The sequence below is a fragment of the Quercus lobata genome, chromosome 6 (genome assembly GCF_001633185.2).
Source record: "Quercus lobata isolate SW786 chromosome 6, ValleyOak3.0 Primary Assembly, whole genome shotgun sequence".
NCBI classification, from domain to species: domain Eukaryota; kingdom Viridiplantae; phylum Streptophyta; class Magnoliopsida; order Fagales; family Fagaceae; genus Quercus; species Quercus lobata.
This window is the reverse complement of record NC_044909.1, coordinates 11,637,403-11,661,700: the sequence shown is the minus strand read 5'-3', so window position 1 is coordinate 11,661,700 and position 24,298 is coordinate 11,637,403. Positions and strand designations below refer to the sequence as shown.

Sequence of the window (24,298 nt, the reverse complement as noted above, 5' to 3'; positions counted from 1 at the left end):
AAGTAGAGACATACAAGTAAAGAAGATGGGGAGTTTCCAGGTAAGGTACCTATCACCTCCACATTCAATGCACTGCACCAACTCAACTGGTCGCATTAAAGACAAAATGACCCCTGAACAGTACTCTCACAGCTTGCAGCACGTCTTACTACCTCCAGCAAAGCCCTGATGGGACAAGCATCCAAATGAAGATTAATGATTGTAGAAGTGGAGGGCTGGGATGCACTTCAAGTATCTATATAAGAAAATGTAACTACTCTAGACTGGGGGGACGGAGAAATTTAGAGAAAAATATACTTGGTGTAACCACAAACTTTGTAACCAAGACTTGGATATTATATGAACCAATGATATCCTCATACTAACCTGAGGAAGAACAAATTCAAAAATTTCTTTCTTTCTTTCTAGAAACCTTTCGTAATCCAACTAGGTTAAAACGAAACCAACAAAGCTTGAAAAAGTTGACATTGATAATCCATCTCTATAAATTAACTGTATGGGGTTGCCACACATTAATTTTCCATCCAATCTATGTTAGTAGTTGATTTCGGTTTCCCTACACTTCTAAATAATAAGTTTAACAATAAAACAAAATCGACAATTTTTTTTTTTCATAATAAAAAATTATGATTGGTGATGTAAATGAAAGTTCTATATAAAAATGATTTACGCAAATCAAAATATATCATAGTATTAATTATTAGCAAAAAAAAAAAACTATCATTAATTTATTATTTGAAAAAAAATTGTTGCTTTTCCATGTTGATATATTAAAATTAAAAAAATTTCTAAAAAGACTAAACAGAAAAATAATCAGAGATGGGGGACAAAACAAAGAGGGGACAAATCCCTGAATGTGTATCCTATGATCCCATGAAAGTACACAAACAGTCAAACACACACACACACACACACACACACACACAACAACAACAAAAACGTACATTGTCAATTTGTCATTGGCACTGACTAACAAGCTGCAAAAGCAAAAACTAGATCACGAAAACGTCGTCGTTCTTATCCTGCCGTATACGCGCTCAACTCGCGTGCAACACCGCTATTTTTTTGGTTCTCAGATATATATATATTTATATTTTACATATTTTTGTATATTTTTTCCTTCGTAAGCATATCTTCACAGGAAGAGTAAGCGTAAAAGGTTTAAAACGCTGCGTTTCGCTCACCCTCTCTCTATTTCTCTTCGTTCTCTCTGCCCCTCTCTCTCTCTCTCTCTCTCTCTCTGAGTGAAGTAGAAAATCCAAGAACAAAGCCTGACTCGCAGGGCTCCCTCCAAGAATCTAAAACAAAAATTCTTAGTCTCAGCGCGTGTTCTCACTCGCTATTCCTTTTCCAAATTTTGATTTTTTTTTTTTAATCTCTGAAACTCTACAGAGATCCCTATTCACTATCACTGAATCCACAGTACTCGAATACACGAACACAAAACGCTGTCGTTTCGTCCATCTCCATTGAAAGGTACTTGTTGCAACGAAACGTTTCTCAATTTTCTTGATTAATGCGTTTTTTTTTTAATGAATTATTCTTGAGATATTATCGTATAATGAATGCATGTATTGGATTTTATCTCAAATTTTAATTATTTATTTTCCATAATTTGAGTGCTTGAAAAGTTAGGGTTTCGTTTTGGTTTGTCACAGAATGCATTATGAATTCTGCGAGCTCAGGGTTTCGAAAGAGTAGGACAAAGCTTCTTCCTGTTTCTTTGGATTGCTTATTTAGTTCAATTGTATGGCACTTACAAAAGGTATATAAATTTGTATATTTCTGTTTATTTATTTTTGAAATTTTATAAATAGCACTAATTTGGTTCAATTGTATGGTTTTAATTTGAATTTTCTTGTTATAAAATTTATGTTTATTTTTTTTTATTTATGCTTAGGCTTGTTGATACATTTTTCGTCGAATTTATTTATTTTTATTGCTGTTGAGATTGCTTTGCATTTACATATTTGTTTATTTTAGGGCCTCTAACAATGAAGCTCGAGATAATTTTTTTAGTTTGTTAGGTATTAGGGTTTTAGGGTTTTTCTTTGGGGAGTTGGGGGAACAAGTAATAAAGACTGAGGATAAACTGCTTAGCTCATAGGGGTGAAAAGCATATGGATTACTCAGTAATTGATTCTGGCAGGCAGGGTCATTTGCTCGTAGGAGTTTGATTAACAGTTAGGATTACAGGTAAATAATTACAAGCTACCCTTCCAATCATTGTACAACGTTTGAATAGAAAGCGCAAGAAAGAAGACTCGAGTTTAACCACGGATCTCTTTGCTCCTTCAAAAGTACGAATATTTCGTTCCCTCCAAATTATCAATGTGACACAATGAGTCACAGCCCAAACAAAACTATTCCTATGCCTCCCATATAGCTGTTTCAATCACTTATTAAAAAAGAAGAAGCCCTTTCTATCAAGATAAAACATAGACCTTCTTGTCACCCAATGCACCCCAAAAGCAGTAAAAACAAAAATCACAAACCATGAGCAGTGTGAGGTCCAGGAGAAATTATTGTGTGCACCAAGTGTACTAGGCCTTTCTTTCACATAAGGATGGACCTGGGACTCACAAGTGGGGCCAACCTAATATGGAATGAAGGTGTAGTACACTAGGTGCATTGAATAATTTCAGGAGGCAAACCATGTTTGAGTTTGGAAAATGAGAGATTCAGTTTAGATTTTTCATTATTAATTGCAATTGATCTAGTGATCTTGTAAGTGGTTAGTTTAGCGACTTTAGCAAGTTGTGTTATTGGGAGGTGTCTTTAACGAATCATTCAGCATGCTCCCGGTATGTTCAAGTTGAGAATTATACATTATCAAAATTGAATTTCCTTTGTCTGGCTAAGTGTAAAAAGTATGATAGACGTTCACTACTTTTGTCTTTTTCAGACATTTGTCCATGAAGCCAGACTTTTCTTTTACCCTGAAGCAATTTAGCCAATTTAAAATTAATAAAAAAATGTCTGTGTGTTATTAAAAATAATATAATATAGTTCTAAAGGAGGTTAGAGAGAGAGAGAGAGAGAAGTTATGTGTTTTAGCTTTTGTATTGTATATGTTTTTGGATATATTATGTTTGCATTTGTTGGTTGTTAAATGATTTCTTAATTAATTTTTTCTAGGTCTTGCAGGAAATATGGCCTTTAGGAAATATGTCCCTTCTGGAGATGCGCAGAAGGATTTGAAACCTTTGAGATTTTCCATTAAGGGGCATGAGAAGACTCAACTTGTGGATCCAAATACAAGTCATACTATGGAGCGTGATGTGGATATTGACCACAGAGAAATTTATTTTCTTATTATGCATTTTCTTTCAGCTGGGCCATGTCACAGAACTTACGGCCAGTTGTGGAATGAACTTCTCGAACATCAACTTTTACCTAGAAGATATCATGCTTGGTATTCAAGGAATGGGACACATAGTGGGGATGAAAATGATGATGGCATGTCCTTTCCATTAAATTACGCCATGTTGGTGGAGAGGTATGTAATATGTTAAAGGCTAATTGTTTTTATATTTCATCTTTAAGCGTAATAGTTAGTTGATAAGACTATTTGCAATATTCAGACTTCCTTGTATATCCTGTTCTTGTTTATGATGTGGGTTATGTTATAATTAGGGGCCAATTAAATATCAGATTACTTCTTTGTTTACTTTTTTTTTCCTTATAGTTTCCTTGATTAATTCCCTGTTATAATTGATACTTAATTAGGTATCCTCACATTGAAAAGGATCACTTGGTAAAGCTTTTGAAGCAGCTGTTGCTAAGTGCACCTTCTCCATCACGTGGCATATGTGGTAAAAATGCTCCAAATGCAGCTGATGTGCCTACTCTTCTTGGGAGGAATTCATTTTCACTATTAAGCTGTAGGTGTTTTCACTTTTTACTGCAGTTTATAAATTAGTGTGTCATACATGCAAAGCTTGAAGTTGGGATTTTCTTAATTGATTGACGAGAAATATTTTTGTATATCATGCTTAAATCTTAAGTTTCCATACTGTTTTAATCTAAATTATTCATTCACTGGTGTATGGAAGTTTTGGCTGTTCTATTCCTCCTCCTTTACAAGAAGTACTTCTGCCTCATTTGGTTTAATAAAATTTGTTACTTATCAAAAAAGCACTGCTATATTTGCACCCACTTTGCTGGTAAAGGTAGTTTTTCCACTTATTTATAATTATGAGCTTCCTATCCTTTTCAGATGATAGGGACAAAGGAAACAATGAAGTCAAGAGGCCCCCTGCTCACATGCGATGGCCTCATATGAGAGCCGATCAAGTTCGTGGGCTAAGTTTGAGGGAAATTGGGGGTGGTTTTGCAAGACATTGCCGTGCCCCTTCGATTCGTGCAGCAAGTTATGCCATTGCAAAACCATCTACCATGGTACAGAAGATGCAAAATACCAAGAGACTAAGGGGACACAGGAATGCTGTATATTGTGGTACGCCTTTTACTCTTAGACCTGTATTTTAAATTCTAGATCCATGTGAAAGATGATCCCTTGCATGTTATGGACTGATAATCAACAAACAGCATATAGTGAAGTCAAATTTGGTATTGAGTTGCTTTTGCCTTTTAGTCCAAAGGTTAGCATTAGACTTATTTTTTCTAAGTTTACTATTGTTGCTGCTGCTGGTGCTATGTCTTTTAAAAGAAAAAAAAAAATGCAAAAAAACCTCTTGAACTTTGGGAAAATATTAAACTGATCCTTTGATCTTTTAATTTTGAAATTAGAAGCCCCTGTGTGATGTCCCAATTTGATTGTTTGTGTGTTGTGTGGGTGTGTGATGAGTCCCACATGGGGCATATACTGAGTTGAATCGGGTTTTATTTACAATTACAAGGAGCTTAAATTGTAACTAGTCCTTTTGAGGTATAGCGCAGTTGTGACTAGCGTTTTTCCTTGGATCGTTACACCCAAAACTTTGAAAAAATGTTTTTATTCAATAAAAATTCATTTTATAATATATTTTATTTAAAAAAAAAGTCCTTATAATCTAAAATTTAACAAAAAATACTAATTTTTAAAATTCTTTAAAATTTTTCCTCATCATCCTTCTCCGTCTTCTTCTCCTCTTGCTCTCTCTCTCTCTCTCTCTCTCTCTCTCTCCACCATATACATGTAAAGACCCTTGACCATACTATATCCGAGATGCAAACAATTGATGGAGGAAAGTAGCTCATATCTCCTCTTTTGATTAAGAGTACTTTGACCAATCTTCCAACTTATTTTCTCTCTTTTTCCTATCCCGGTGGAGGTTGAAAACTGTATTGAACAACTTCAACGAAACTTTCTTTGGAGTGGTATGGGGGATGATAAAGAAAAAAAGGCTCACCTGGTGAAATGGGCTATAGTTTGTGCTCCTTGCCATTCTGGAGCTTGGCTATTAGGCTACAACCTTGACTCCTTGACCCTAAACTGCCACAACAATTAAAATTTTGCATGCCATTTCTGCTCAAGTTAGACATAAGCTTCTAGAAACTTTTATGGAGTTTATTTGAGACTTTATAATTGGAGCACATTGGGAATGCATAAGCAGACTTGATTTTGACTGTTTTGGTATGTGGATATCTGAATTAAAACTTTCATCCTAATTTTTTTACCGACACAATCTTCTTCACAAGTATGTGCTCTCTCATTTGTTATGCTTTCAACCAGCCAAATTATATCTGTTTGTGGAACTCATGCTTCCTTGTGTTCTTTGTCAAAGCTTTATTATATGAGAGAAATAACACTTCAATGGAGGATATCCACACTAAGTATAAATCCTTAAACTTTACTGTAGTTATTGTCTTTTTTCTTTTTTTAGTTCATAAAAACAGGTTTGCTCCTAATTAAAACCATGTGGCTTGTTTCTTATGACTTTAAAGTTCATGCTTAACTAATTTTATATTTTTCTTCTACTCCAGTGTGGTGAAACTTGAAACTGGAAACTGGATTCTTGATTTCCCAAAAGTATTAACTCCATAATGTTAAACGTGGTGTCATACCTTCCATCTTGTGAAGGAATATTAATCTAAATGCCCTCATACTATTAAAGGAGTATATGTAAATCAAGTAAAGTTACTTGGGCATTGGCTTATTTTTACTTTCTGTTCAATTGTCACTGTCTATATATAGTTTGGCCACTCTCTCTCTCTCTCTCTCTCTCTCTCTATTAAAAAGTAATAATGGAAGAATAAATTCCTTTAAATGTTAAAGTTTTAGTGATGGTTTTACCTTCATGTATATCCTGTAGCAATGTTTGATCGCTCTGGGAGATATGTTGTTACTGGTTCAGATGATCGTCTTGTTAAAATCTGGTCAATGGAAACTGCATATTGTTTGGCCAGTTGCCGTGGACATGAAGTAAGTCTGGATGGTCTATAGGACACTCCTTTGCATCATTTGATCATTTGTTACACTTAGAACCAAAAGAGAAAGAACAAAGGAGAGATTTTTCTTTTTGTTATATCTTGTTATATTTAATATCTTATTTTTTGCTCATAAGGGTGATATCACTGATTTGGCTGTGAGTTCCAACAATGCTTTGGTGGCATCGTCTTCAAATGACTGTAGCATTCGAGTGGTAAGATATGTTTGTTAATATATGCACTTTTCCCCATTGTTTCCCACCCTGTGTTTGGATACTTGATGATTATTTGACTCTTTTATTTCCTGCTTTTGATAGTGGCGTTTGCCTGATGGGTTCCCAATCTCAGTCCTGAAGGGGCATACTGGAGCTGTTACTGCTATTGCATTTAGCCCCAAACCTAACTCTATTTACAACCTTCTATCGTAAGGCTGGTCCTTTCTGTTTTTAAATACTTATGTATGTATGTGTGGCGTTGTTGATTTGCTGTAAAAAAATTGATGTTCTGTTTGACCTTGTAGATTTGTGGTATATTCTTTTTGATTTAAAGTTTAATTATTAATTGCTTTGAATTATTCTTTTTGGTTTTTACAAATTTGATTATTTACTGTTCTTAAGATCCATACCCAGTAAGGGGCATGCCCACTGAAGGAGCAAAAATTACTTGACCTAATCTGCTAGCATGGTTTTGGATGATTTCTTGGATGTTGTTCCTGCATCACTCACCCCGTAGCATGGTAGTTACACTGCATAATATTACAGTTGTTGCTATTGATTGCTAGAAGCTGATTGCCGAGAGCTTTATAGCTCAGCAGCATTGATTGATCTTCTTTACAAGAACAACCATGCTTCAAATCCCCCATTCCCCTCTTGTTGTAACAGTATATAAAACGACAAAGACTTAGTTCCAATTTTTTTGGGGTTAGCTATGGATGCTCAACAGATCAATTAGGATCAGTCACATATATGCTTTTTCTCCATTCTATTCTATGTGAAGCCATACTCTTTATTACTTCCTTAATTAACAAATCTTTGTTGCTACTACTATTAATGTTATTTTTGGTCACTCTTTCTTACTGGTGCATTAAATATTAATTGCTTTCATCTGAACATGATCAAACCATCTTAAGTGACTCCCTTATCTTTCATCTATCTTTAAACTGTTTTCCTCATTCTTTCCATGTATTACTATTTATCCATCTTAACATTCTCATTTTAGCTACACATTCTATGAATATGTTTCTTTTTAACAGCCCAACATTTAGTACCATTGGACGTAGTTGTTTCTGAAACAGTGTTATAAAACTTTCCCATATTGGGACTTAATGGCTAATATAGAATTCCCAAAAGTGGTTCTCAAGCTCTTTTAAAGTACATGATGAATGTGAATATCCTATCTAATCAAGGTTGGTCACATTTATTCTTTTCGGCTATCCGATCTTATCCAAAATTGTGTTCTCTGTCACTTTGACATTTTTTTTACCACTTCTACTAATGTTATTTTAGGTCTTTCTTTATCTATTTTGTTCCCTAGACTTGAACAACCCACTCTCTCATTGATGTATTAATCACTCCTTAAAACATGACCAAACCATTGCAAGCAATTCTCTCTATTCTCAAGTGGATCTTTGGCAGCCTATCTTTTTTTTAAAAAAAATTTCACCCAAAAAAAGGCTATTGTCCAGGGAAATGGGAATGTCTTGGGCTGCTAAGCGCTAGTGCTTGGGTTTAATTCTTGAGAGTGGCCATTTTACATATTAAAATGCGTAGGACAAGAGAGGCTTCGGTCTTTGAGGTTATGAGCTACGCTAATGAGAGAGTTACTTGGGACATTCAGTTTCGTCACTTAGTGAATGACCAAGAGTCGCTTTCTTTGGATTCGTTTTTGGTCCTAATTTATTCCACAAAGGTCCGGGGTGTTGGTGTTGACAAACTTTGTTGGAAGCCAGCCTACAGTCGAGGTTTTAAGGTGAGTGGGTATTACCATTCTCTATCCCCATCTATTGTCATTCCCTTCCCTTGGAAAATGGTGTGGCAATCGAAGGTTCCTCCTCGGGTTGCTTTTTTCTCTTGGACTGCGGCTTTAGGCACGATTCTAACTATTGATAATCTTCGGAAGAGGCACTTTGTTGTTCTTGAGTGGTGTTATATGTGCAAAGGCTGTGGGGAATCTGTAGATCATCTCCTCCTTCACTGTCCTATTGCATCTGAGATATGGAGTATGATCTTTTGTTTGTTTGGTATTTGTTGGGTGATGCCGCAAAGGGTAGTGGATTTGTTGGATTGCTGGTCTTGCAATTTCAGGCAGCATCGTAATGTAGTTGTTTGGAGGATTGTGCCGCACTGTTTGATGTGGTGTATCTGGCAGGAACGGAATTCGAGAAGATTTGAGGATCGTGAACGGTCCATTCTTGAGTTTAAGTCTTTTTTCTTTTCTACCCTTCTCGAATGGTGTTTGATTTTACCTTCTTTTTCTTGTATTTCCCTTTCTGGGTTGCTTGAGCATTGTACTTTGATTTCTTGATGTCTTTGCCTTTTTAGTACATTTCCTATGTACGGGGCTGTGTTTTTTCAATATAAAAAACATATTAAAATGCTGAAGGTTAGGACTGTATGCAATTCTCTTCTCTTCCAGGACTGTGGGTCTGACATTGGGTAATGACTCCTTTTAAGTTTTTATAGGATAGCATCTGAAACCACTGTTTGGTTCAAACTCATTATATCTGTTTGTTAAATTTTAGTATTTTAAACTGATGCATTCAGTTTCTACATTAGTTGAAGTGATTAATGACCCTTCATCTGCCGTAATGAAATTTCATTTTTCTTCATTTCTAGGGGATATAGTCCTATTCTTTTTTGTACTTAGTGAAGTTTTGAAGTCTTGTTTTATTATGTTTTTATAGTATCTGCTACCATCAAGCAATCTCTCTCCCCTTTATTTTTATTTTTTTTAAAACAATGAATTCCTTTGGCTATGGGATTTGTTTGCTGTGGAGGAGAAAATTCCTTTACACATTCTTCTGTCAATTGATTTATTTTAAATGTAATTTACTTTGTGTATCCTTGTCCTCTGCAGGTCATCTGATGATGGAACATGTAGGATATGGGATGCTAGGTATTCCCAGTTCAGTCCAAGGATATATGTTCCAAGGCCTTCAGATTCTCTAGCTGGTTAGTTTGCCTTTTCTAAGTGTCCTTATGATTGATGTCTGCTTCATTGATGTAAAAAGTTTGAAATAACTAATTGGCCGCAGGAAAGAACAATGGTCCATCCTCAAGTAGTGTTCCTCAGAGCCATCAAATTTTTTGTTGTGCATTTAATGCTAATGGAACTGTCTTTGTTACTGGTAGCTCTGACACTCTTGCCAGGGTATGTTAAACATATTCGCTCTTGTTTATCTTGTAAATGCCTTCTGCATATACTTTATATTGCTTCAACTTTCTACAAAAGCAAATGTAAATGTTTTGCACAATCTTTAGTTCTTTACTGCATTAGTATTCAGAGTGAAGTGTAGCTATAGATGTAAGGTTTTTTATATTAAGAACTATATGCTTGCAGGTGTGGAATGCTTGTAAACCAAATGCAGAAGACTTGGACCAACCAAATCATGAGATAGATGTGTTATCTGGCCATGAGAATGATGTCAATTATGTGCAATTTAGGTTAGATTGGCATGGTACATTGCCAATTATCTTTAATAAACTTTTGCATGCTGATATATATGTTACTCCATATTTTGCAGTGGATGTGCTGTAGCATCTAAATTTACTATGTCTGACACCTCAAAGGAAGAGAATATTCCAAAATTTAGGAATTCCTGGTATGTTTCTTTGTTTCTCTGCCAGTACTCTATCTTTAGGGGTTGGGAGTGGGGAGTTAAAATTAAATGTTATATGGTCTATCCTTCTTTTTAATGTGGGTTCTCCCTTCAGCTTCCTATTTTAATATTGCATTATGGTTAAATATTATTGCTTTGGTTTGATATAAGCTATATAAGAAATATTTGCATTGTTTGTATGTTTGCAGGTTCACTCACGACAACATAGTTACCTGTTCTCGTGATGGCAGTGCAATTATTTGGATTCCCAGATCACGTAGATCACATGTAAGCTCTCATCAATGAAGACTTAGACTTTCTTGTTCTTGCGGCCCTCCCCGACCCCCTCCCTTCTAAAATCTATTGTTGTGAGACAATGAGTGACATAATTGCTGATAATCAATTACTTATCCTAATAGCTTAAAGTATTAGGAAATTGGGAATTTAATGATTTAACCATTATTCTAACAAGTCCCTACCAAACTGTGAAGTTAAATTTGGTGATTTGACTGTTTGATATGTGATTTTTAGATAAAAATTTGTGCTTCTATTATCTTGTTTCAGGGGAAATCTGGCCGTTGGACAAGAGCTTATCATCTCAAAGTTCCACCTCCACCAATGCCTCCTCAACCTCCACGAGGGGGTCCTCGTCAGAGAATGCTTCCAACTCCTCGTGGTGTTAATATGATTGTTTGGAGCTTAGACAATCGCTTTGTCCTTGCTGCTATCATGGGTAACTTGCTTGTTGCTGTTATTTAATTTAATTCTCTTAATGTTTTGGTATGTGTTGCTGACACTTCCTTGAATGGTTGATTATAATTAATCAACTGAAAATGAATCCATTGAGTATAGATTCCCCAAGTGGTTTGTGTGAGATAGTTCTAGAGAAAAGTGCATTATCATGTTAATTGTGATGTCTTCGCTTTCTAGGCTGCTTGTGCTTTGGAGTTAGAAGCACTAACACTTCATTTGGGGTGCCGTACCCGTGTCGTAACAATGTCCTATTTGCCATATCATGTTATAGTTTTTCAAAAATTGCTCGTGTCATTGTATTGTACCCGTACCCATGTCCATGCATCCTAGGTTCCAATTAGCACTTGCTCTCTGAGAAAATGGGGATTTGATGGTCACCATTGGGTCTCTTCTTCTTCTACTACCTTATTTCTCACTTTTTTATTGGTAAGTTGTACATGCACCCAATGGATCTTGAACCCATGATCTCACCCTCCATCTAGAACTTTTAAGGGGAGAACATGTCAGTTGAGCTAGAGCTCATTGGTCCCATTCCTCAAATTCTAGAGCATTCCCCATTTTATTTTTCAAACACGAGAATGTTCCTTTTGTTTGGATTGGTCATTATTGGTTTAATTGTGGACTCCTCTTGAACAACAGAGCATTCCTTGCCCTCAAATTTATTATAGTCGTTGGGGACTAGTCTCACTTTAAGTGTGCTAGGATTTAGTTTACAATGTGGCACTCTTTTCTAAAATTTCTCTAATTTTATGAACAATATCATTCAATGGCTTAGCAGGTTTATTTGCTTGATCTGTAAAGGGATGGATATGACAGTTTGAAGACTAGTAAATTATGAGTTCAGCATAATGGGTGGCATTTAGCATGCCACAGTAATGGACCTTCTATGTAGTTTCAGAAGGGTGAGTCCAGTTCATGGCTGTGCCCTGTGAGTTCAAACTTTGAGGATTAGGATCTTGGGTGATTAGTCATCTCAATTATCTGATCCTTGTGGTATTGAAGGAGTCAAATGGTGGGTGACAGATACCCGATGGTGTGGTACCATTCTTTGTTTGATTTTCTAATAATAATCGTGGGGACTGATGGGACAGTCTGAAGTAAATAGAAGCCACCATTTTCATTTAAGGTTCTTTGCTATATTCAATTGTAATTGTTGTTCTTTTTTTCCCCCATCTTGCATGCAGCTTGAATAAAGCATTACTTCATACGTTTATATATTTAATTTTTAGTCTGTTCGTGTGCACTTCTGCACGTGTAATATGAAAATCTCAAGAATTTATGTTTGAATACCTCTAATAACTAGGAGTAAGCAGCAGTATGGTCTCTTGTTTTTACTTGTTTGGTGGAGATATAAGCTGTGATTTTTAACCATAGGATTTTTTTTTTTGGTTGTTATGCAGATTGCAGAATATGTGTTTGGAATGCTGCTGATGGTAGCTTAGTACATTCTTTGACAGGTCATACTGAATCTGTAAGTGGTTTAATCTTTTGGTAATGGAATTTTTTCCCTGATTCTTATTGTTTTATCTTGCTTTCAGAAGGAAAGGAACTGATTCTGCTGTTTATTTTTTTTTTTTAACCTATCCGCAAGTCGTCAGGATGACTTATGTGTTGAGTACTCTAATCATTTTCGTGATCTCACTTTTTTTGATAGATGGAAAAAAGTGCCCCATGTGCTACTTTTTTTTGCCCTAGTTTTTAACGGTCACAGATGTTATTAAGTTCCCCTTTTGCCCAGTGCTTGTTAATGTTATAGCTTCTTGTCAACATTGGTATTTACTTGGTAATAACAATGCTTTTAGCTTTTTCTCCTGGTAAATCCTTTCAAATCCTTAAAACCAGCTTTCCCTCCCATGTTATTAGATCACTATATTGCCCCCACCCGGGGTGCCTCAGCGGTAAGGGAGAGTGCCTGGAGTAACTATAAATCCAGAAGTCTCTAGTTTGACTCCTAGCTGAGGAATTTTGCGATTTATCTGATGCCTGCTCAGTGGGGGTGTATAGGTATTCAGGGGTGGTCCCACTGGTCCATACCTTGAAGGGTTTCCTTGTCATAAAAAAAAAATGTTATTAGACAAATGCTAATAATAACAGGGTATAAAGAGGAAGTAGGACTTCTCTTAACCTTTATTGCCAGTGAGTGACTCAACTTTGTAATTTGCATATTGTTTCTGGTAACCAGTCTCTTATGCTGGTCCTTAAACTTATGCAAATGTTGTCTGCACTGTTGGGAAAAGTGTGCTTAAGCAAAGTGCCTGTAGCTCAGAGCTTATGTGCCTCTCGCTTTTAGCAACATGATTTGTCTGCCCAACATCCTGTTATTGTCTTTTTTCTCTCTTATGGAATGTCCTATTGTTGAATCAGTTCTGTGTCACGACTTTGGAAGCATTTGTCTGTCCAAGCCTTGTAGCCTGTTTGTGAGGTTACATTAAATTCACACTTGGCTTGCACATGCAAGCCTTGCTATTTGTGAAAGGATTTTTAAAACATTTTATAACTTTAATAGAACATAATTAATTGATTAAATTCTTCAACACCCATAAACTTAGGTTTTGGGGGGAAAATGGTAATTTATTATGGTACCAGGGTGTAGGTTTATGTGTTCAAATTGTATTTCATCTCCCCCAATGAAGTTCCTAGTCCACATGTTAGGTCCCATCATTGAAGGGCTCAGCATGCAGATGGCCCACGTATGAGGGGTCACATGTGAGGGGAAATGTTTAGAAAGATACACTTGTTCTCACCTATCAAAAAAGAAAAAAAAATAAAGACACCTGTTCTCTCTAAAGTTTAGAGGTACTAGCTAATTGGTATCAAAGCCAAATTACAATGACATGACTGCCTAGCCCAATGAGGGGCCACGTGCTCACATGGATGGTCAACGTATGAGAGGCCAATTTGGGTGGTATAGTTAAAATTAATTAATGATTATATTTCTGAGCATCCATTAGCATAGGCTTTGGAGGGCCTTTTGTAATCCAATAATCTTTCAAAACCAACAAGCTTCCAGTTACCTGCAGTTTTTGGTTACCACTTACCATCATCTCTTGATGGCTTATGCTGCTGCTTTTTCTTTTTAAGTACGCGTATTAAGATGGTTTCTCTGTTATTTATGAAACATACCATATGATGCAGAGATATTCTGACTACCAACTTGTCTTTTTATAGACATATGTTCTGGATGTTCATCCTTTCAACCCACGGATAGCTATGAGTGCTGGTTACGATGGAAAAACCATAGTGTGGGATGTGAGTTTCTAGTTTCTTTAATCACGTTGAAGTTTCTTATGATTTTCTATGTTTCTGAGCACTCATATTTTGTGATTTTAGATATGGGAAGGTACACCTATCCGGATATATGATACTTCACGTTTCAAGCTGGTAGATGGGAAGTTTTCACCGTAAGTGAATAATAAATGTGTACTAGAAGTATAAATTATTCATGTAATTGAAATTTCAGTTTAGTTTTGCACTTGTTAAAATCAAATTTGAAAGGTACTTTGGAATAGACTCAGAAGAGGCTATTTGGATGGCTTGTTTCCATAACTCAATTCTTTGTTTCCATAACTCATAACTCAAAAATGATAGGACCCATAGCTTAATATCCGTTTGGCTGCACGATAATTCTGTTTCCATAACTCTGTTTCCATCACTCAATTCTTTGATTTTTTAGTTGAGTTATGGAAACTGAAAACAGCTTCTCCTCCTGGGTGGTTTTTTTTTTTTTTTTTTTTCCTTTCTTCTTTCACTGGGTTCAGTCTTCTTCTCCCGGGTTTTTTTTTTTTTTTTCCTTATTTCACTGGGTTCAGTCTTCTCCTGGTTTTTTTTTTTTTTTTTTCCTTCTTTCACTGGGTTCGGTCTTCTCCTGGGTTTCTTTTTCTTTTTTCTTTTTTTTTTCTTTCTTCTTTCACTGGGTTTGGTCTTCTCCTGGGTTTTCTTTTTTTTTTCCCCTTTCTTCTTTCACTGGGTTCTGGTTTTTGGGTATTGGGGAAGAAAAAAAAAATACACTGAGTGACAAGTATGAGGCCCACAAATAGTGTGAAAAATATTGAGTAATGGTGCCAAGCGGGTGTGAAAAATTAAGTGATGAGTGATGAGTGATAAGTGATAGAAATTGAGTGATGAAATTTTTGCATCCAAACAGCCTCTAAGGTACTTTGGAATAGACTTGGAACTACGGTACTTTGGAGAATGATCTCTCATTGCCTTATTTGGGTCATTTGGAGGGAAAGGAATACACGTACGATTGAAGGTGAAGGGATAGAGAGATCGATTCATGAGTTGAAGCTTCTATTATTTCAGACCTTGTGTGATTGGGCAAATGCTTCGGCTGTTTTTTCTTTCATTTCTTTACCCGATATGCTTGATTTTTGTACTTTCATTGTACTTTGTTTTTCTTTGTCGCTTCTAGCACACTGCCTGTGCTTTTTTTCCCTTATATTTTCTTACATATTTTTTCAAATTTGAAAGGAAGTATTTTATTTTCTGTTTGTGCTTCCCTTTATGTTTTACTTTCTTGAATGTCATTAAAATTGCTCCTAACTTTTGTACTGTTATCTGACTAGACGTTTCTTAATTAATGTGGTCGAAGTCTTTACTCTGGATGTAGAGATCCCCGTTGCCATTTATGATTTTGGCATACAAATGTTGATTCTCTTCTGCTTTTGGGACTTTTTATCAGTTGGCAATTCTTTCTAATGCTTTAACACCCTACTTCCACACACCCCTTTTAGTGAAGGTTTCTGCTAAGCAAGGGTATTCGTAAGATTTCCTATAGCAGTTTCAAATTTTAAACCTGTTATTTAGGCTAACTTTCAGTACTTTTATTTGTTTAGAACAATACTGTCCATACTTTGTCTCTGTATAATGGCAGTTGTAAATGATATTCAATCTAGAAATTTTTTACTATAGTATTATGCTAGTTTAAGCAATTTTAGCATCAAATCTTCATGTTCACTTAGATGAACTTTTAACTAAGACTTGGCTGATGTCATGGCTAATTTCTGAAACCTCTGTTCTAACTGAGGTAGCAAGTGTACAGACATGGGCCTAGCTATTGGTAAATGCATATGAGATCCTGTCCTCAGAATTTTGATAATTATTGAACTATGGTGCACGTGTTTGGAAATGTGCCCTAAAGAAATTCTTAACTACCAATTAAAAGCATTCTTGCCTTTTAAGTTTGTTTTGTGAGCTCTCAAACTGTTTATATTTAAAGAGAATGGTTGCACATGGAAAGAGGCATGACAGATGATTACTTTAATTGGTAAAACAGCTATTGGCATTATAGTTAGTTTTCTTCAGGATTTACTTCTGTGGGAGCTTAGAGCATTCAGCTTGTGGCTTGCTTGTCAGAGATCATGACATAGGAAAGGTCTGATATCTAACTAATCTAGGACATTACATTTTGTGTAGAATATTGCTGCCTAGAATTTGTTATGTTATGGACTAAAGTTGTGGATATATGAATTTTGGGGTTGCAGATCAAATAATGTAAAAGGTCCCATTGTGTTGTGAAATGGTTTTTCAGTAAAATACCTATGTGGGAATGCTAGGCTGGAGTTAATGGTACTGAAAGTATGTGGGATTTGTGTGGCTATGGAGGATAAGGTGAATTGGTTTGGGGACTTACTAATAGTGGGTGTTTTAGTGTGCTTTCATTTTATGAGGCATTGAGAGGTGTTGCCTCCTTATTTTATGAGGCATCATTGGTACTCCAAGATATTTGGAAATAGTTTTTGGAATGCAGTCCCATCTTGTTAAATGTGAGCTTATGAATGCTGTCCCTTCGGGAATAGGGACTCAAAACTCAGTTTGTTCAGTCCTTATTTTTATTGGCTAATCTTTGGATGATAGTAGACCTAAGATGATTTATGATTACATTGTAGTATGATCTAATGGATTCTTAGGGTATTGATCTAGTATAGTCCATTGGTTCCCTTTTTGTGTTTCCTTTTTGATGGTCAAGAGATATAAAGAGAGAGAGCTTTCGATATCTTGGATCAATAATTCATAAAGATATACAAATTTGAAGAGAATGTGACTCATGGGATAAAAGCAAGGTGGATGAAGTGGAGAAGCATATTAGGAGTATTGTGTGATCATAGATACCTATTAAGTAAAGGGAAAATTTTATAAGATTGCTGTAAGACCAGTTATGCTATATGGTACCAAATGTTGGGCTGTTAAGAAGTAACATATTTATAAAATGAGTGTAGTTGAAATGAGATTGTTAAGATGAATAAGTGGAAATACATGGAAAGATAGGGTTCAAAATGAGGAAATCTGCTTAAAGATAGGGATAGTTCCTATTGATGAAAAGATGAGGGAGAGCTGTTTGAGGTGGTTTGGTCATGTTTAGAGGATAGCGATTAATGCACTGGTAAGAAATAAGTTGATCCAAGTTGAGGAACTAAAAAAAGGTAGAGGAGACCCAAATAACATTAGTAAAAGTTATTAAAAAGGACTTTTCAATTAAGGATGAACAGAGAATATGACTTTAGATAGAATAGAATAGAGGAAAAGAATACATGTGGCCAGCCTAACTTATCTACTTAGGACCATAGCTGACCCCAAAAATTTGGGATCAAGGCTTGTTGTATTAAAAAAAAAATGTTGCAAGAGTATATACATATGTATATATATAGTATTATTTGGTCTAAAGGAAAGCAAGACCACAATAAATGAGGTGTTGCTCTAGGAGATGTGATTGACAGAGGAATCTAGTGGAGTTGGAAGCGTAATGTAAGTGTAAGAATTCAACTGGTGAAACAGAGTATATGTATATGTATGTGTGTGTGTGTATTTTTTTACAATATTTCATTTCATGAGCTTCTTGTTGCACTTCTACCACATACTTGATACTACAAGCGAAAGAAAATGTAAAGACTACCATTAAAGCAGCCCAGTGGAGACTTGCAATATTCTCATGAATTATATCCCCTACCTTTATAGATATCAGGATAAATTGTTGCAATAGATGACTAATTCCTTTCCCTGATTGTTTTCGTGTCAAATCACTCATAATCTTTTGTGGTAGAAAGACGACATCTTCTAAATCACTAAAAAAAAAGATTCAGCAAAGAAAATAAGAAATATATTTTGGAAAGTGGTTAGTATTGATAGCTATGGCTGGTCTTAATCTTTTCTGTGATAGTATGTAACCATGTAAATCTTTTAAAATAACTTAAATTAAACTAAAGCCCTAATCCCAACTAAAGTGTAGTCAGGAAAACCAAACTAATGTATTTTTTTAACATAAGCTTTGACAAGATCTGTTTTGCATCATATCTATGGAATTCCTTGATTCAGGCCAAAGAAGCAATATCACTTGATTATTATCAAACTGATTGCAATCTTGGAAATATGTATTTTATAATTGTGTGTGATCCAATATTATGCATGGCCATAGATGGGGCAGAATGACAATAATTTTTCTTGCCAGCCCTTAGTAATTTGGTTAAGGGATTTCCTAATTGAGTTGATCTGTGCTTGCAACTCAAAAGAATTTGACCCAGAAAGAAGTTATTCGATTATTATTTCATATAGTAGGGTCCTTGATTGAAATGCATCCTGCTGTTACATTCTTCTTATGTAATAGACATTTTTATATTATATTCTACAATCCTTCTGAGATGCTAACTGTTGAAATATTTCTTTTCTAGAAATGTGTACCAATCTTAATATTGCTAGATTTGCAATTTTCTTTATTCTTGTAAATTCATTGTTGATTTTTTGTTTTAATGAAACTTTTCTCTATTTTGCCAGGGATGGGACATCAATTATACTTTCAGATGATGTTGGTCAACTGTATATATTAAACACTGGCCAAGGCGAGTCCCAAATGGATGCCAAATATGATCAGGTAGTAATGCATTTTGTTAAACACACCCCCCCCCCCCTCCTCCCACTCCAAAAAAAGGTGGGAACCCTTCTGCAAAAAAAAAAAAAAAAAAAGAAGAAGAATATAAGGTTTTTGCATCTCTTTTTGATGCTTGTTTTGTGTGCTCTTGTATAACAGTTCTTCCTTGGTGATTATCGACCCCTTATTTATGATACGCTTGGAAATGCACTTGACCAGGTTAGTTGTTTATTGGCAACTTTGGGTGTTGGTGATTTTCCATATAGCAATTTTATCTGTACTTTCAAAGTTCTATTGCTTAGGAAAAAATGAAGTGCTAAAATTGTGATACACTTCTTTAGGAAATGACTTATCATTGGTTTATGGTTGGTCAGTTGGTGTATGTTGATTTTGAACAGTATTCCTACCACAATGAACTTCTTAAATCAAATGCAAATTTTGGTTCTACATGCACACTTGAAAAAAATATTATGCGTATGTCGGTATGTGTGTGTTTGTGCATGTGAGAGAGAGAGAGAGAGAGAGAGAGAGAGAGAGCTAGGTTTATGTGACTAACAGAAAGAATTGGATAGATACTAGGCATATTGTGTCTGAGTGAGAGAGAGAAGGCCTTTTCATGGTTTGTGTTTGGAACCAGAACAACCTTTGATTATGTGGCATTCCTTTTTCTTTGGTAATCAGCCATGGATCCCCCTACTCCCACAGTTAGTTCTAAGGTAGCATCTGTTTCTAATGCTGATGCTTGTAGGATACTTCATGATAGGTAACTTTCATACTTCATTATAAATTTTGAATAGGAATATGGATGTATAAACGGGACTTAGGACTCAGGATTGACACTTTAGTGTTCGCAACATCTTTTTTCTAGATGAGTGGATTAGGAAACCTTTTATAACTTACAGATATAGAGTTTTAAACACTTAAAGAGTTTGATACATCGTGTTCTTACTATCCCTTCTTAATTCTAAAGCATGACAACATTTGATTCAGGAAACTCAGCTTCCACCATACCGACGGAATATGGAAGATCTTCTTTGTGGCTCAGGTTCACTCAACTCTAAGCGCTGAATTTAACTTTTATTTTCTCTATGGAATTCTGTGACAATATCAGTATCTCAAGTACTTGTTATGTGGTTGCTAGACATGGTGCCATACCCAGAACCCTATCAGACTGCATACCAACAAAGACGTTTAGGAGCTCTGGGTAAAGAATGGCATCCTTCTTCATTGAGACTTGCTGTTGGGCCTGATTTCAGTGTAGATCCAGACTACCAAATGCTTCCTTTGGCAGACTTGGATTTATCAATTGAACCACTGCCAGAGATTGTAGATGCCATGGATTGGGAACCAGAAAATGAAGTGCAAAGTGAAGATAATGATTCAGAATACAATGTTACCGAAGATTGTTTCCCCGGAGGGGAGCAAGGAAGTTTAAGTTCAATTTCCTCTGGTGATCCAGAGTGCAGTGCAGAAGACAGTGAGGATGAGGACTCAGTGGATGGCCTTCGTCGATCGAAGAGGAAAAAACAGAAGGCAGAAGTAAGTTTCCTTTTTTGGAAGACTGAAGTTCTAACTAACTTAAGACTTTTGTTAGCATTTGCTTGAATTAATTTCTTCCCCCCTTTTCAGGTTGAGATCATGACTTCTTCTGGGAGGCGTGTTAAAAGGAGGAATCTGGATGAGTGTGATGGCAATCCACACAGATTTAATAGAACTAGGAAATCAAGAAATGGCCGAAAAGCTTCAAAGAGGAAATCCACATCAAAATCTTTGAGACCTCAAAGGGCTGCTGCACGCAATGCACTTAATTTGTTCTCAAAAATCACAGGAACATCTACAGATGGTGAAGACGAAGATGGCTCTGAAGATAATTTGTCAGAAAGTGAATCTTCGCTACACGATTCGATCGTTGAGAGTGATAAATCTGATAGTTCTTTGCAAAACAAGCAAAGCAAATATTTAAAAGGAAAAGAAGTGTCCCTGGATGACTGTGAGGATCTTGTTGAACCTTGTGAATTACCTGAATCTCATTTCAATGATGGAAACAGGAAGAGATTGATTTTCAAATTGCCTATTCGGGATTCAAATAAGCTTGTACTTCCAAGGAGCATATCACATAAAAGCAATTACCAGGCTGATCTGGTGGGATCATCATCTAAAGCTTCTCAGGAGGCCTTTGAAGAAAATGGGAGCCATACAAGCTCTCAGGATCAAGGGCACTTTTCTGGTGATGCAAACTGCAGTACTATAGAAAGAAAAGGGAGAGGGAGATTAGACAAGGTTGAAGATCATTTAGACCTGTCTGAATTTTACAGTAATGGCCAAATTAGATGGGGAGGGGTCAAGGCTCGTACATCCAAGCGTCTGAGATTTGGTGAAGCAGTGCCATCAGATGCATATGACAGATCTCATGTATGTCAGGTTGGTCAAGGTGAAAAAGAGAATAACGTCGATGGGAACATGAAAACTCAACAGGATAGTGTTATGATATCCCCCCCTACTATAGAAATCCAAAATTTTGGGGATAATATCGACAGGATGGCAGTAATGAATGGTAAAGTTATTGGTGATAGTACCTCTGAGGAATTTAAAGGTGAGTCACCAAAATCTGTTCATGTGGTTGCTCAGGATACTACCATCTCCTCTTTGCCGTACAAAAATGGGACTGATCACCACCCTGAGCAAATTGAGAGAGGCACACCTAGCCCAACAAAGTTAAGGATAATGTCGAAAAGGATTTTAGAGGATCCTGAAAGTCCTTCCAAGCAGGAAATGAGATTTTTGGTAGAAAATCAGAACAATGGTTGGCATGAAAGCCCTTCAAACAAGGAACAGGATCCAGTTGCACCTGATGGTGAAGGAACCAGTGGAGTTAATGCAGATGATGAAGATGAATCAGACTCTCAGATTGATAAAATTTCGTTGTCCCTGGCACATGATTCACAGGAGTTGCATTTGAATTCAAACAAAAGGTATGCGGCTGTTTACAAGAGGTCAAAATCACACAGGAGTAGGGCTAATTTAGAAGTTGATAGTGGTGGTGTGGGGGAAAGCACTTCAAATGCTAGCAACAATAGTATAATTGCAGGACTGGACTCTCAAGAAGGCTTTATTAATGGGGCTCGTAGGACAAGGTCCACGAGACTGAAGGAATATACACATGATTCAGACAATGTCAGTGATGGTCTCAAGTCAGGGCCAGGAGATGAATCAGGGAATACATTTAGAAGTACCCATAATAATTCCACTCACAGCTGTCAAACCCCTACCGACAATTGGGGATCAACTGCAAGAATTACTGTTGGACTGAGGTCAACTAGAAACAGGAGGGCCAGTAATCATGTTCGTGACATAATTCCAGTAGATAGAAGGAAGTCACATCAATCAGCTAAAAAAAGATCATGGTTAATGTTGTCAACACATGAGGAGGGTTCCCGATATATTCCCCAGCAAGGGGATGAAGTTGTATATTTGAGACAGGTTAGTTGTTAAGCAATATATCACATGATTTATTGTTGCTGATATTTATCATTCTTCTTCTTGTCAACATCCCCTCCCCCCCCCCAAAATCCCCCTCCCCCTTTTCCTTTTTTTTCTTGGGGGTTGGTGACTTGGTGCTTTAGGATCAGTAGTCTCAATTATTTACCTATAAACCTCTACTTTTCAGGGGCATCAAGAGTATATTGATTATTTTAATTCAAGAGAACCAGGGCCTTGGACATACATAAAGGGCATCATAAGAGCTGTGGAATTTTGTAAAGTTGAAGACCTCAAGTATTCCTCACTTGCAGGGTCTGGGGAGAGCTGCTGTAAAATGATACTTAAATTTGTAGATCCAGATTCCAATGTGTACCAACAATCTTTTAAATTGACTCTGCCTGAAGTGATGGGCTTCCCGGACTTTCTTGTTGAAAGGACTCGGTTTGATGCTGCCATGGCCAAAAAATGGACCTTCAGGGATAAGTGCAAAGTATGGTGGAGAAATGAAGTTGAAGGTGAAGAAGATGGTAGTTGGTGGGATGGTCGGATAACGTCCTCGCAGGCCAAATCAGTAGATTTTCCTGATAGTCCATGGGAGAGGTATACTATTCAGTACAAGACTGACCCCAGAGAAAAGCATAATCATAGTCCTTGGGAACTCTTTGATACTGATACTCAATGGGAGGAACCTCACATCGATAATGAGATCAGAAATAAGCTGCTGTCTGCTTTTGCCAAGTTAGAGCAGTCAGGCAACAAAGCCCAGGTATATAGGCAGAAAACTTCCTTTCATACTGATTTGCTATGGATTTCCTTGTCTTAATTTGTTGTGAACATTTCAGGATCGTTATGGAGTTCAAAAATTGAAAATTGTTTCAGACAAGTCACATTTTACAAACAGGTATATATCGTCCATCTTTGTGGAACTCGTTCTATATGTTCCTAATTGTATGGGGTGAAAATGTGTCCTATTTAATATAGGTCTCAGTGCATGCTGTTACATACACTAGTTGTGCTATACTGGTATCTAATGAAAACCTTCATTTCTCTCTTGTTAAAGAATTTTGAAATGTAATGTTGACTAATGAAATTTTTGCAGGTTTCCTGTTGTGTTGTCTCTCGAAGTGATCCAGGCAAGATTAGAGAACAGCTACTATAGAAGTATGGAGGCATTGAAGCATGACGCCAAGGTCATGCTGTCAAATGCCGAATCTTACTTTGCAAAGAATGTGGAAATGTTAGACAAGATAAAACGCCTTTCAGAATGGTTCACACGGACATTAGCCTCTTTGTAGCTCCTCGTAGAGAGTTCTATAGAGAAGTAAAGCCTGTAATGCGGTTGAAAGTGCGAATGGGATTTCTACCCCTTCTTTTTTTTTTTTCTTTTTTTTTGTAGATATTACATTGATTTGTAAGTATTGAAAGGCTTTTTCATTTTATCTTTTAGGTCCAATTTTGGGAATTGGTTAGTCTTTTGGGAATTCTTTTTAGCGGGAGATAAATGTCAGGGCAATTAGCCAGTTGCCGTGGAATTTTTCCACCAGATCATTCATTCATGTATAGACACACTTGAGACCATCATTAATAACAACGAAGGCAAAGAAGAAATGTTAAACATTCTAGTCTGGTGCCTTTTTTCCTCTCTCTCTCTCTCTCGTCCATTTTAGTGTCTTGGTGGTGCATACTGCATACAAGTGGCCATGTTCTTCCCAAATCTTTAACTGTCATTTACCTCGCTTGATTCGAATTAGTACTTTGGTCTTCAGCCTTTGTTGGATTCAAACAATATTCATCTTCAATGCCATATACGATATTATCATTCAGAATCTCATTTTTCAATTTTCTTTCTATTATGACCGTTTTGGTCCCTGCCGTAAGTTAAAGGGCCCTGACCTCTGAGATTCCCAAGACATTACATTGAGCCAAGAGGCTCTTCGCCATAACCATTGTTAGAGCAATTCGTTCTTATGACTTTTCTTTCCTCCGAGTAAAATTTATAATAATACTTGCAATTC

The 24,298-nt window shown here is 36.4% G+C and overlaps 1 protein-coding gene across 2 annotated transcripts; it reads left to right on the top strand.

The window, feature by feature from the left end:
- The first annotated feature begins 1,133 nt into the window (after positions 1 to 1,133).
- LOC115950788 (bromodomain and WD repeat-containing protein 3) lies at positions 1,134 to 23,905 on the top strand. Of its 2 annotated transcripts, none has more exons than XM_031068029.1 (25): positions 1,134 to 1,476; positions 1,659 to 1,765; positions 3,148 to 3,499; positions 3,730 to 3,884; positions 4,220 to 4,459; positions 6,258 to 6,367; positions 6,510 to 6,587; positions 6,690 to 6,796; positions 9,448 to 9,542; positions 9,626 to 9,741; positions 9,931 to 10,034; positions 10,115 to 10,192; positions 10,399 to 10,477; positions 10,754 to 10,922; positions 12,343 to 12,413; positions 14,111 to 14,191; positions 14,273 to 14,343; positions 18,710 to 18,806; positions 18,963 to 19,022; positions 19,794 to 19,848; positions 19,945 to 20,342; positions 20,433 to 22,283; positions 22,471 to 23,049; positions 23,126 to 23,184; positions 23,383 to 23,905. In XM_031068029.1, the coding sequence occupies exons 2-25, from the start codon at positions 1,750 to 1,752 to the stop codon at positions 23,576 to 23,578; spliced, it is 5,217 nt and encodes a 1,738-aa protein (XP_030923889.1). In that variant the 5' UTR covers positions 1,134 to 1,476; positions 1,659 to 1,749; the 3' UTR covers positions 23,579 to 23,905. The 2 variants fall into 2 exon arrangements, with proteins under 2 accessions (XP_030923889.1, XP_030923888.1); XM_031068028.1 differs by having other exon boundaries at positions 3,139 to 3,499.
- Positions 23,906 to 24,298: the final 393 nt, after the last annotated feature.